The sequence below is a fragment of the Gorilla gorilla genome, chromosome 2 (assembly GCF_029281585.2).
Source record: "Gorilla gorilla gorilla isolate KB3781 chromosome 2, NHGRI_mGorGor1-v2.1_pri, whole genome shotgun sequence".
Classification (NCBI taxonomy): domain Eukaryota; kingdom Metazoa; phylum Chordata; class Mammalia; order Primates; family Hominidae; genus Gorilla; species Gorilla gorilla.
The window spans coordinates 48,214,712-48,229,302 of NC_086017.1; the positions used below are offsets into that span (position 1 = coordinate 48,214,712).

Here is a 14,591-nt window from a genome sequence, read left to right on the forward strand (position 1 = left end):
TTTGACTGGGAAATGCCTGTTGTTCCCTGTAGCTTCACCAGGAATAACCTGGCCACTGAAAAATTGAGTGTAATATGGGGCTCAGCACTCAGGAACAGCTCTTGTATGGAGGCCCCTCCTTTCCAGAGGGGCTCAGTGCCCTATTCCTGCTGGCTTAGCACTAGAAAAGGAAACAGGAAGGGCTGGGGTTATCTTCAGAATCTCAAAGAGCCCTAAACAGTGGATACACCACAGGTCCTAGATCTGGAGCGATCTGTGCAGCACATGCACTTAGAATGACTGCCTGCGGAGCCCTTTCACAGTTGCAGCAAGGGCAGGGGAGGCTAGATCCGGGCCTGCCTGGAGGGGCTCCCTCCCTTTCTCCAGGGCTGGAATTGTGTGTGTCTGGATTAGGACCCTTCCACTCCCAGATGCTGGCAGTGTAGATTGGCTAACACAAAATGTGGAAACAAATTCATTATTGAATGTTAATTGCCTGGTGGTTTTTAAAAAAGCAGATCTACACTGAGTCAAGCAGCAATATGTAAACTCAGAAGTGTGAGAGAAACTAGGAATGGACTCCCCGGTAGATAAAACTGGATCTCTGATTTCATCCCAGAGATGAGAAAAGCCAGGACTGGAATGGGAGTAAGGCTGGGGCAGGGTCCTGCAGAGGCTGACAGGCAGGCAGGCAGGGGCTGAAGCCCCAGCTTCACCAGGTCTGAGGAATGGGCTTTCCCCAGTTTCCCCTTCATTGTGCCTGTCTAGCTGGCCGGAGAACATCCTGGAATGTTTGGGAGCCATCCCAGCCATTCAGGCCCCAGGAACCAAACACCCCCTTGCTCTGACCACCTTGCAGAGCCCCAGTGGTACAGCCCTGAGCAGGGGTCCCAACCCACAGGACACAGGCCTGGCCCTGAGTGGATCCCCAGCGGGGTGAGGAAGCTGCAATTGGGTGAGGAGGTGGAACGAAGACACAGCCTTGGAGGCAGAGAAGGGGGTGTTGGGTGTAGCATGGGAGACAGTGGCCTGAGAGGCCATGGGTGTCCCAGGGGACCTCCCCACCCCTGCTGACCAACTCTGCACTGCAAATGTCCTGCCTTCCAGCCTGGCTGGGCCTCTGACAACCTGCCCCTCCTCTGACAGAATGCCTGAGCCTGCTGGCCAGCTGGGCAGGTGGTGGGCAAGGCTGTTCAGATGCCTTCTGGGAGGGGTCAAGGGAGGGCTGATGGGTGGGCCTCCTTCACCTGCCCCAGGGGAGGATGGCCTCAGACTCAAGTGGCCACGTTGTCCGGCCACAGAGCTGAAATCCGTGACGATCTTGGTGCTCACACTCGGAGAGTTCAGCCTGGCCACCACTGTCACTGTGTTCTTCCTCTACACCGCTGAGCTCCTCCCCACCGTGCTCAGGTATGGGGTCTGGTGGGCGAGGGGGCCACGGGGACATGCGCAGGGACTGACAATGACAAGATTAATGCAGCAACTAAGACAAGCATTCACCTGGTGACAAGCACTGTGCTAAACAGTTTACATAAGTGATCTCATTTAAACACCACCAGAAAATCCCCCAAATTCCATCGCTAACCCTATTTCAGATGCAAGACCAGACAGATAAAGGCACTCGATTAAGGGCAGACAGAGCAAGCAGCAGAGCTGGGATTTGGCCCCAGGCAGCCTGACTCCAGCCCCTGCCTTGCACTCACTGCCTGGAAAGTGTTTGGGCCACTTGGAGGCTCAGATCCTTCCCTGAGGTTGGCGATGGGAGCACTATCTTCCTGCCTGGCTGGCATCACTGCCTGTGTCCTCTCCCCGCACATCCACATAATGCTGCATGGTTTCTGCCTCTCCCCCTCCTCATCCCCCTTGAAGGAGGCCCAGAAGAAATTATTGCCTACTTGGAATCACACAATGAGGACGGGACAGGGTGGAGACTGGAGAGTGTGGGTTTTCATGTAGCTGCTGGCCCTGCCCAGCCTCTGAACCCGGCAGACCCCTCACAGGAGCTCTCACCTCCACTTTCAGGGCGACAGGTCTGGGGCTGGTGTCTCTGGCCTCGGTGGCTGGAGCCATCTTGTCCCTGACAATCATCAGCCAGACCCCCTCCCTCCTGCCCATCTTTGTCTGCTGCGTCTTAGCCATCGTGGCCTTTTCCCTCTCCTCCCTGCTGCCGGAAACGCGAGATCAGCCCCTCTCCGAGAGCCTGAACCACTCCTCACAGATAAGGTAGGTGTGGGAGCCTCCTGGGCTGTGCCAGCATGGGGCCTGACTCTGAAGCCTTGGCACAGAGAGCGTGCGGGGCATTGTCCATCCCCGCCCCTGTGCCGGAGAGCCTGTGACTCGAAGGCTGCCATGTCCGCAGCAGTCTCTCCGCTCCTCTGGCTGCTGCTGTCTACCTGCTCCCACCCAGCCTCTGCCAGTTCCCATCCTGCTGCCCCTCCTGACCCGGACTGGGCCATGTCGTCTCCTTTCCTTGCCCCTGCCTGCCTGTCTGAATGGGTGCATTGCCTTTGGGCATACCCTCCAGGGGCACTCCTCCCAGAGGCTCCCTCTCCTCCCAGGGACAGGGGACTGGCTTGGAACTGACTCTGAGTACATCTCTTTTCCTGTCTGTACTCCTAGTTCAGTCCTGGTTTTCATAAAAAACCCAGTCTTGATGAAGGACTCTGGCCTCTTGGCCCCAGCAGCCCAGGACCCCATTTGGGAACTGGGTTCCACCCAACACCTCCATGGGCATTTCTGGCCTCTGATCTCCCAAGTGTCCCCTGGAGAAGACTTGTCATGATTGGCAGAACCATTCCTTCTGGGATTTGGGCCAATGAACACGCTCTCCCTGGACCTGAGGGGACCTGAGCACTAGTGAGGAGCAGAGGTTGCCCGAGGCCCTAGAGTGTCCTCTGCTCTGTGCCACAGGAGTCACTGCCTCTGGCCTTTCTCTGCCTTCCTCCCTACCATCTTCCCCCTGCCCTCCCTCCCTGCTCTCACTGGAACCACACATGCTAGGCACTGTACCAGGGCTTGACTGTCAAAGGTCAGAGGTCAGCACTCCCCATCCTTGAGAAAACCATAGCTTATGGGGAGACAGATGATGCAAACAGTTCCTGCTAGAGGACTCTGACAGTGGGATATACAGGATCTGTAGGAACCTAACAAGGGAAGAACGTTAATTTGGGGAGTTGGAGAAAATGTCACAGTGACAACTGAGTAGGGCTTTGAAGGATGGATAGAAACTTGCCCCACTGTAGAGAGAGGAAGTTCAGCGCCGCACAGGGAGAGAGGATAATGGTTATGGGCACAGGTTCCATGTGCCGCAACTTCCTAGTGTGTGCACGGAGAAGTTACCTCATACCTCTGAGACTCAGTTTCTTCATTTGCAAAGTGGAATGAGAACAGAGTAATAACAATAGCTAAGATGAACTGAGCATTTGTTATGTGTTAGACCCTGTTGTACACATGCCTTATCTCGCTCTATCCTCAAAACAATCAAATGCAAGGTAGGTCCTGTCACTATCCCCATTTTACAGGTGAGAACATTGGGGCACAGAGAGGTAAGGCCACATAGCCCAGCCATCCTCTCCCATGGGTTTTTTTGAGAGGATTAAACCTACGTAAAGCAGCTGGCACAGGGTCTGGCATGTGGCAAGTGCTCAGTAAATGCTAGCAGTGAAGATGGTGGACCAACTTCAAAGACAGAAAAGAGAAGGATCTCGCAAGGGTTGGGAGATGGAGCAGGCCTGATTCTGGAGACTCCTGGCAAAGCTCGGCTGGGGACCTGCCGGAGTGAGAAAGCCTCACCTCTTGGGAACGCAGGGTTGGGCGCTGCTGAAGGCACAAGCCGCTGCTTTTCTCAGCTTCCAGAAAGATGTGGCCCTGGACTCATCCTCTGATGGCTTTTTCAGGAATAAGGTCAAGGACATGAAGACTAAGGAAACATCATCTGATGATATGTCTGAGGAAGCGGCCAAGAATGTCATTCTCAATGCCCAGATCCTGAGATTGGACCCATACCCTGTCTCCAACCCTGCCTTGAAGCAATTCAATAAAGAGGAAGCAAACAGCCAGGCTCCCTGAGGGCCAGGCCCCCAGATTATCTTGGGTTGGAATTGAGTGGCCAAGTATGGGGTCATGGATTCCAGGTCACAAATTCCAGGCCTAGTTCAGTCTGGGGGGCAGGGTCAGTCCTGCTCCCAGGCCAGCCCTTGGCATTAAAAAAAATGCCCCCTCGTTCTGCAGGAGCTCTGCTGTGATTCATTCCAATAAAGGTACAATGTTAGTCTTGAGATGGCTGGGTCAAAGTTGCCCATGTGTGGAGAATGCAGAGGCCCTGGCCTGGAGGAAGATGGGTTAGACAGACTCCTTAGGGTCTTTGTCTAATCGTTCAGGGACAGTGAGGAGCTCTCTGGATGGGGGCAGGGGAGTGGGGAGGGCAATGTCTATGAGGGCCAGAGGTGAAGTGAGGGCAAGACTGTGCCTGCACGCCAAGCATACCCGCTAGCCCATGCATCTGCCAGCACGGCAAGTTTCCACCTGAAGCACAGGCTAAGGACAGATTTCAAAGCTCCATTTTATGCACTAGTCAGGGCAGGGATGGAATGTAAAGGAACATTGAGAACTTCTCTCATTTGTCCCATTGCGTAGGGCTTTCTCACCATCTTTCTGCTGATGCTGCAAATAAACATGGCCTTGGGAATTTCCCAAATCGGTCCACATCCCTGGGGATGCTTTCCTGATGACTCCACCCTAGCTGACCTCTGGCCTCCACCACTCTGAGGATAAGCCCCCATACCCCAGCTCACACTCTAACTGCCCTGCAGGTGATTCTGCCCTTCCCAGCTGGCATGGGGGTTCTGCCAGGCAGGGCCCAGGACTCCTCAACCAGACTGTGAAGTCCTTGGGTCAGGCTTTCGGCACTACCTCCTCTCTCCCTGTCTTACCTCCTCCACGCTTGCCTAGTTTATTGGAAGATCATGGGCTTGCAGAGAATAGCTCTGGTTCGACTCCTCATAGCCTCTGAGGGAGGAAGACAGATAAGCAAGTCAGTTCTCATGGAGCCAGGGCAGCAAGGCCATGGATGTCCCAGGCAGGCTGGAGTCCAGTGAAGCAGGGAGTGGCCTCCAGCATTCCCAGCACTCTGGCCCAGCACGCTGCTTTGCGCATGTGCTCCCAAGCTTTGGGACACCAAGAAGCTGGTGTCCATGCCTTTCCCTTTCAGTGTCATTTTCTGTGCCTACTGTTCTTGACTGAGTTTCCTAGGAGGGTCTCCAAAGTGGGGTTTGAAGGGCCAGAAAGTGATCTCACAAAGTATCTGTTCATAGGACCACAGGATGCTCGAAAAGTCTCTGTTGCTCTTTCTGGCAGAGGCCTGTGTGTGAGCTGTGATGCCAACATATTAGCCTTATTTAAACACCTCTCCTCAAGTTACTTTGCCAGGAATCACCTAGTGCCATAGGGAACAGGAGGAAGAGAGGGGTCAGGACAGAAAACTGGTGGGGCAGTGTGGGTGTGAAGGAGCTGGTTGTACAGGCTGTGGCTGTCAGCGAGACCAACTGTACTCCTACACGCTTTCAATTTTTCTTAGGTGGCCAAGGCTTGTCAGTCAGTTCCAGATAGGACCTACCTAGTTGTTTACTGAATCAATGGCTAATAATATTTAGAGTCTGACGTTATGTATTTTACTAGACTAGACCCATGCTGTCCCATACAGCAGCCACTAACCAGACGTGGGTATTGAGGGCTTAAAATATGCCTAGTCTGGGAGGCCGAGGTGGGCGGATCACCTGAGGTTGGGAGTTCCAGACCAGCCTGGCCAACACGGTGAAACCCCCTCTCTACTAAAAACACAAGAATTTTTAGTGGGCATGTTGGTGGGCGCCTGTAGTTCCAGCTACTCGGGAGGCTGAGGCAGCAGAATTACTCGAACCCGGGAGGCGGAGCTTGCAGTGAGCCGAGTTCGCGCCATTGCACTCCAGCCTGGGCAACAGAGCGAGGCTCCGTTTCCAAACAAACAACAACAACAAATGTTGCTAGTCTGATTTGAGATGTGCTATAACTGTGAAAAACACACTGAATTTCAAAGGCTTAGTACAACATAAAACAAAATATCTAAATATTTTAAATATAGATCACATGTAAAAATGGCAGCATTTTGGATATATTGAGCAGATAAAACATTAAAATTAATTGCACCTATTCTTATTAATTTATTTTAATTTTACTTTAGGCTCTGGGATATATGTGCTGAACGTGCAGGTTTGTTACATAGGTATACATGTGCCGTGGTGGTTTGCTGCACCCATCAACCCATCATCTAGGTTGTAAGCCCTGCATGCGTTAGGTATTTGTCCTAATGCTCTCCTTCCCCTTTCCTCCCATCCCCTGACAGGCCCCGTTGTGTGATGTTCCCCTTTCTGTGTCTATATGTTCTCATTGTTCAACTCCCACTTATGAGTGAGAACATGCGGTGTTTGGTTTTCTGTTCCTTTGTCAGTTTGCTGAGGATGATGGTTTCCAGCTTTATCCATTTCCCTGCAAAGGACATGAACTCATTCTTTTTTATGGCTGCATAATATTCCATGGTGTATATGAATTGCACCTATTCTTAAAAATGTTTTGAAATGTGACTACCAAAAATTTTAAAACTATACATGACTTGCATCTGTGTCTCACATTATAGTTCTGTTACACAGAACTAGACTAGAACATTCCTTTTATTGGTCTCACACATCATTATTATCACACAGGTATCTTGGTGTAATGCCTAAAATTAAATGCCAAAATTGTATGAAATTGTATGTTGTCAATACTCTTTCTCACACATGATATTTTTATGATACAATAGACAGTGTTGACATGTTGGCAGGGGCCTCCCTGTGTGCAGACAGAGAGAGAGAGAGGTCAGTAATCTTGCAGCTTGTGATGGTACCCATGGATGCCTGTGAACTGTGAATTCTGGATCTCTAATTTCCTGGTCACTGACTACTCGCCTTTGTGGAATTCTCATCTGCTTCTTTTAGCTGTTTGTGTATTTCTACCACTGTTCAAGCATGGGCCTAAATGTGGCAGCAGCCTCTTGTTCTAGGTTATCCCCTTTCATCCCCATCCTTGACATGGGATGCTGCTAACAATTTACCAAAGGCCTTGAGGTCATGTTGAGGGGATGCACGGGGTGAGCGTGAAGCAGCTTGGTACAGGATGAGGCCCCCAGGACGTGAGTAGAAAACTTAGCACCCCATGAATGCAAGCCCCAAGCCCAGAAACAAACCTAAACACTTGTGAATCCTGTAAGGCCTTGGCAGAAGCAAACACTAAAGCAATCCACAACAAGGTTGCCACAGTAACTCAAGACTTAACAGGGCTTCTAAGGAAGATGAATCTCAATGAAATGAACTTGTAAGTAAAAATTACTGAGTACATGAAGAAATAAAATGGCATAAAAACAGAAGGAATACACTGGAGGGTTTGCTGTCAATGAACTAGTGGTGAGAGTGCTCTTTCTGAAAAGACTTTGTTTAAAATGTTCAGAGATAAAGTCACATAACACCTAAGACACAAACTTGGAAAATGACACCCATAAATCCTAGAAATGAACACTATAGTCGCTGAATTAAAGAACACAATACAGAAGTAAAATCAGAATAAGACACTGCACAAGAAGGAGTGAGTTGCTCGATTATTTAATTATTAAATATAACTCCCCTGTCTCTATTAATGCTTTTTGCCATAAGTTTTCTTTCACTTGACATTCTTACAGTAATCTTTTAAACTTTTTAAGTGAAGAATAACATATGTAGAAGTGCATAAATCATTTAATGTGTTTTTGTTTATTTGTTTTTAGAGACAGGGTCTCGATCTCGTTCCCAAGCCGAAATGCAGTAGTGAAATCATAGCTCACTGCATCCTCGATTTCCTGGAATCAAGTGATCCTCCTGCCTCAGTCTCCCAAAGTGCTAGGATTACAGGTGTGAGCCACCATGTCCAGCCCTGTTTTTTTGAATATCACAAAGCACATACTGGGTATCCATTGCCCTTATGAAGAAACAGAAAATTATCAGCATCCCAAAGCTCCCTCCTTCCTCTCTCAGTCACCACCTCCCCTTCCTTCAAGGTAATTACTCATTTCTAACAATATAGGTTACTTCTACTTGTTTTTGAACTTTATAAGAGCAGTCACAGTTTGAACTCTTGCTTCTTTCACTCAACTCTGAGATTCATCCATCATAGCTCACTGCAGCCTCAAACTCCTGGGCTCAAACAATCCTCCTGCCTCAGCCTCCAGAGTAGCTGGGGCTACAGGCACATGCCACCATACCTGGTTAATTAAAAAAAAAAAAATTGGAGGCTGGGCACAGTGGCTCATGCCTGTAATCCCAGCACTTTGGGAGGCGGTGGGTGGATCACTTGAGGTCAGGAGTTCAAGACCAACTTGGCCAACATGGAGAAACCCCACCTCTATTAAAAATACAAAAATTAGCCTGGCATGGTGATGCATGCGTGTAATCCCAGCTACATGGGAGGCTGAGGTGAGAGGATGGCTTGAACCTGGGAGGCAGAGGTTGCAGTTAGCTGAGATGGTGCCACTACACCCCAGCCTGGGTGACAGAGTGAAACTCCATCTCAAATTTTTTTTTTTTTCTTTTTTTTAGACCTTGCTATGTAGCCCTAGCTGGTCTTGAACTCCTGATCTCAAGTGATCTGGCCACCTCAGTCTCCCAAGCAGCTGAGGTTACAGGTGCAAGCCACAATGCCCAGCAAGTTTTTTGTTTTTATGCTATATTCTGTTGTATGAACGGGCCACAGGTTATTCATCCATATCCAAAGTGATAAACCTTTGGTGCTTTCCAAATGGTGAAAATGTGCTATGATGAATAATGCCTGTGTGAACCTTCTTTTAACTGTACCCTGGAGCACAGACATCTTGGTTTCTCTAGGGTCTTTACCTGGGAGCAAGAATGCTGAGTCAGAGAGAATACATCTCTCAACTTTACTAGATATGTCAAGCCATTATCCTAAGTGGTGTTTCAGTGTACACTTTTAAAAAGCAGGGTAGAAGACTTCATGTGTGTCACATCTTTGATAATACTTGATTTTTTCAGATTAAGTTTTACCCAATCTATGGCTGTGTAGTGTTATATCTTGAGTTTAAATTTGCATTTCCCCCCTTCCTAAGGAGGTTGAGCACTTTTTCATAAATGCATTGGCCACTTGGATTTTCTGTTCTGTGAAGTACCTAGTCAAGTCTTTCACCCATTTTTGTTTTATGGATCTTGTTGTTGTTGTTGTTGTTGTTGTTGTTTTGAGACAGAGTCTTGCTCTGTCACCCAGGTTAGAGTACAGCGGTACGATCTTGGCTCACTGCAACCTCCGCCTCCTGGGCTCAAGTGATCCTCTCACTTTAGCCTCCCAAGTAGCTGGGATCACAAGCATGCCACTACCACACTTGGCTAATTTTTGTGTTTTTAGCAGAGACGGGGTTTCACCATATTGGCCAGGCTGGTCTCAAGCTCCTGGCCTCAGGTGATCCACCCGCCTTGGCCTCCCAAAGTGCTGGGATTACAGGCATGAGTCACCATGCCTAGCCCCATTTTTGTATTGAGTTGTCCGTTCTTGTCCTTAGAGTTTCATTGGAGTGCCTTATGTATTCTTGCCATGAGTCCATTATCATCTTATCTGTTTTACAAACATCTTGCCCTCCTTTGGCTTGCCTTTTCACCTAAATTTTTTTTTGCCTCTCATATTTACATATCTAATCTTCCTGAGACTGGTTTTTTTGTGTGCATGTATGATGTGAAGAAGGCTTTCATCTTCATTTTTTTTTTATATGGATGCCTGATTTTTCCGGGATCTTTTGTTGGAAAGATGGTCTTTCCCCCACTTGTCTCAGTGCCATCATAAATCAAGTGACTGTACATGTGGGTTTGGTTCTGGTTCTCTGTTCTGTTTCAGTCACCTGGCCATTCTTCTACCAATACCACACTTTCTTAAGGACGCTAGTGTGTTAAACTCTTGGTATCTAGTAAAGCAAGTTCTCTCATATTGTTTTTTCTTTAAGATGGTCTTGGCTTTTCTTGGCTCTTTGCATTTCCATTTAAATCTTAGAATCAGCTTGTTAAGTTCCACAACAACAAATAATGTGATGGAATTTTGATCAGAGTTGTGGTGACTCTATAGGACAGTTTGCAATATTGAGTCTTCCAAACCAAGAACATGTTATATTGTCTCTACATTTATTTGTCTTCTCCAAAGTCCAATGGTAAACTTTTAGTTTATAGTTTTCTCATTAGAGCCCTTGTATGTTTTTACTTATGTATGGGTACTTTATATTTTTAAGCTCTTGTAAATACTGTCTTTTGTTTTTGTTTTCTTAATTTCATTTTCCATTAATTGCTGGTATTGAGAATTGTAATTTCGTATGTTGATTTTTATATCCACAGCCTTGTTAAATAGTGTCTCTTCCTTTCCAACGTTTGTCTTATATTTCTCTTCCTTGCTTTGCTGTACTAGCTAGTTCTTCCAGTACAACATGGAAAAGAAGTGGTGTGCATAGGCATTCTTGTCTTGACTCTGATTTTAAAGGGAAATCATTCACCATTTCAACATTGCATGATGTTTTTTGTAAGTATGTTGTGTTGTACATAGCCATGATCAGATTAAGGAAGTGTTTTACTGTTTCTATATTTCCAGGAGTTTTTCTTCTCCTTTTGATATTAAATTGTATCAAATATTGCCCTTTTGGAAAAGAGCCTCCTCCATCCCAGGGGGCTGTTCTAGAGTAGCTGGAGACCTGAGGTGCCAGGTTATCCCCTCTCCAGTTTCCACCCCACCACCCTAGTCTGTGACCTGGTACAGCCCCCTGCCCAGCAGACCTGTTCCTCAGCCCTGGGCCATGTTTATTCCATAGCTGTGGGCTGGGGCTGAGGGATAGGGCAGAGCCTCAGAGCTGGTGAGGGGACAGGTATCTCTAGTCATCCTAAGACTCTTGGCCCCAGAACCACAGAGTACAGACCTTCTTGCCAAGCACTTCTTGCACCACCAACGTGGACTTGTATAGCTTACTGCTCCTATAGGTAGCAGGTTAGGAATGGCCCTGGGCAGGATGTCCAGGCTCTCTGGGCAGTGCAGGGGACTCTGGGAGGGGCTGTAACTGGCAGTGAAGAAAACCTGAAAGGTAATGGAGGTTGGGGGTGCATTGGTGGGTCACACCTCCAGCAGCCCACTGTTTGGAGAGACCTTGAAGGTCACCGTGTCTTTGGCCAGCTCCAAGAGGAAGGGAGGACAAACATGAGCACAGGTGGCCCCATGTACCACCGCAGGAAGACTTCACCCATTCACCCACCCCCAGGCTTGCCTGCATCTCAGGTCTGCACCTCTGGTCTTGCTTAGCACCACAGGGCAACTCTGGGATCACATGGGAATGGGGGACTGGCTTCTCTGCAGGAATTCCAAATGGTGCCAGCCCTGGGGAGCCACCTCACTGGGACATGATACATGAGCTCCACTATGGTTTAAACATTTGTCTCTTCCAAAACTCATGGTGAAATTAAATCTCCAATGTGGTGGTATTGAGAGCTGGGCTTTTAAGAGATGATTAGATCATGGAGGCTCTGCCCTCATGAGTAAATTAATCCATTCATGGATTAATGGATTAACAGGTTATTTTGGGAGTGGGAATGCTGGCTTTATAAGAAGAGGAAGAGAGACCTGAGCTAGAACGCTTTTCTCCCTCACCATGCGATGCCCTGTGTCTGCTCAGGCAAACAGCCCCCACCAGCAAGAAGGCCCTCACCAAATGCAGCCCCTCAGCCTTGGACTGCTCATTCTCCATAACTGTAAGAAACAAATTATTTTTTAAATAAATTACTCACTTTCAGGTATTCTAAGCAACAGAAAATGGACTAAGACTAGACCCTTCCTGGGGCGTCATCTTCTCTCCATTTTCTGTGGCCCAGTAACTTCGGCAGCTGCTCAGGTGCATCAGGTAGACCTCCCAGACTCGTTGCTGGCTCACAAAGCAGGTCCTAAAGTCCACCGAGCTGGTGGAGAGCTGCAGCTCAGGCACGGTCACTATGGCCTGCAGGAGCAGCACCTGTGGGGGACCAGGAAACCTTGTCCACTCTGGGTGGGCTCTGAGCCAAGGCCTCTGGGACACAGGGAACCCTGCTGACCCCAAGTGCTGATGCTCTTGAAGAGAACAGGGGAAGTGCCCAACAGGTGGCAGGGGGCTGGTGCTACCTTTAAAGGCCAGGGCTGCTGGTGGGAGTCTGTGCAGGGAAAGGGCCAGGATGATGTGCCATCTACTCCCCCTGCCATCCCTGCCTCCCTCACTCCCCACAACCTCTGCTCCCTGCTCCCTGGTCAATTGAGCTGCCCTCCTCTTCCTCCTTTCTCCTCCATGGGGCCCACAGGGCTCAGCCTTCAGCTCCTCTCAGGCCCTGAGCCACCTGGCCCCATCCCTCAGCCTCATGCCTTAGCTGTGCCCTGCCTCTTCTAGCTCCTGGCAGTCCCTACCTCACACTCAGGCACCTCAGGCATGCACAACCTCATCACCTCAGCCCCAGCTTCTCAGCCCTAGCAGCTGCCTAGGTGCCAGGCTGGAGAGCCCGAGCTCCATTGCTCAGCCTCTTGCTTCTGACCTCTCTGGAGTCCTTCTGGAAAAGTACCCACATGTAACTGTTGCATCTTGAGATCTGTTGTTTCAAAAAGTTCCAGAAAGAAGCTCAGCCCCTGGAGAAAAACAAAAATCACTTGGATCCAGAGATACTTGAGTTGGAGATGAATTTTGATGAACGCTCCTCATTATCATACTAAAAACACCACCCACCCAGAGGGGAGCTTATTTGCCATTTTCTATACATGCTATGTATGTAGAAGCATGATCGGTGACTGCACCTGCACTGCCTTTACATACAATGACTCAGCTAACCTACCTAATAAAAGCCCTGTTTTCACCATTATTTGGGGAGGCATTGCTCTTGGGTGATATCCCTGGCATCCTCCTTAATTGTTGCAAGTAATAAAGTCCCCTTGTTAAACCCTCCTTGATTGTGGTCATTGGACTGTCACCTGCCAAGTGACCAAACCCATCCATTGTGTTACAGTCCAATGGGTTATTCTTGACCACTGCACAGAAAAGCCAATATATCAAGACAGGAGATTGCAGCAGAGAAAGAGTTTAATTATTGCAAGATGGCCAAGCAGAAGGATGGGAGATATTTCTCAAATCTGCCTCCCTAAGAGCTCAGAGGCTAGGGCTTTAAAGCATAATAAGGCTGGCAGGGGGATAGAGAATGGGTCCTACTGATTGGTTGGGGATGAAACCATAAGAGTGTCCAAACTGTCTTCACATGCTGAGTCATTTTCTGGGTTGGGGGTCATAGGACTCGTTGAGTCAGCTCCTTGGTATTAGTCATGGGTCTAGGTGGTGTCATTTGGTCTGCCTGAATGCAAAAGTCAGAAAAATATCTCAAAGACCAATCTTAGGTTTTAACAATAGTGATATTATCTATAGGAGCAATTGAGGAAGTTATAAATCTTGTGGCCTCCAGCTATGTGACTCCTGAGCAGTAAGCAAACTAGGGAACAATGGCTGGCTATCACTTTACTATGCTTAGAGTTTAGCAGGATTCAGACCCCTACCATAATTCTAACCCTGTGGTCTTTCATTAGTTTTACAAAGGTGGATTTGGTCCCCAAACAAGGAGGGGGTTAGTTTTGAGAAGGGGCTATTATCGTCCTTGCTTTAAAGTTAAACTATAAGGCCAGGCACAGTGGCTTACTTGTAATCCCAGCATTTTGGGAGGCTGAGGCAGGAAAATGGCATGAACCTGGGAGGCGGAGCTTGCAGTGAGCCAAGGTCCTGCCACTGCACTCCAGCCTGGGTGACAGAGCGAGACTCCATCTCCAAAAAAAAAAAAAAAAAAAAAAAGAAAAACTATGTTCCTCTCATAGTTAGCTTGGCCTATGCCCAGGAATGAACGAGGACAGTTAGCCTGTGAGGTTACAACCAAGATGGAGTCAGCTTTGTTAGATTTCTCTCACTGTCATAATCTTCATAAAGGTCATTTCAGCTGTGTTGCCAACACTCCCCTAGGCCACTCCTTCACACTCCTCATCTGCAGCCCCACCTTAGCTTCCACACCACAGCCTAGTGACCTTCTGGCCTATGGTGCTCATTTCTTACAACTGTCTCAGGTACTCTCACTGTTTCCACCCATCAGGCGTTCCCTCAGCCTATCAATGCGTTTCCCTTCTCCTTTGATTAAAGAGTATACAGGCTTCACATGCCACCTCCTCAGGGAGTCTTCCCTGATTTCCCACACTCTGGCCCCTCACCCAGCTTTGGATTCATGAGGTAGGTCAGGGTGGATGGCCCTCATCTGTCTGCACACAGGGCCTCTTCTAGGGGAGACTGAGCCCCAGGACAGGGGCAGGGGCTCCTTATTTCTGAGGGCCCTGCCAGGTCTTTCCTTCTCTGGCCCCAGCAGAACAGAAACCAGCCCGCTTTGGCCCTCCTCTCCATATGGGTGGGCCTTGGGCGGGCCTGAGTGGTCTGGTTGGTGTGCTCCAGGAGCAGGTTCTGAGTAAACACCATCTCTCTCTCTCCACTCGTGCTCTGCTGA

General features: G+C 48.7%; 1 protein-coding gene across 1 annotated transcript in view; it reads left to right on the forward strand.

Moving 5' to 3' along the window:
• Positions 1 to 4,748, forward strand: part of SLC22A14 (solute carrier family 22 member 14) — a 36,787-nt gene extending 32,039 nt beyond the window's left edge. Inside the window, 3 exon segments of the mRNA XM_019022947.4 lie at positions 1,281 to 1,389; positions 2,002 to 2,202; positions 3,876 to 4,748. Coding sequence (XP_018878492.3) covers positions 1,281 to 1,389; positions 2,002 to 2,202; positions 3,876 to 4,047 — 482 coding nt within the window. The 3' untranslated portion in view covers positions 4,048 to 4,748.
• The last annotated feature ends 9,843 nt before the right edge of the window (positions 4,749 to 14,591 follow it).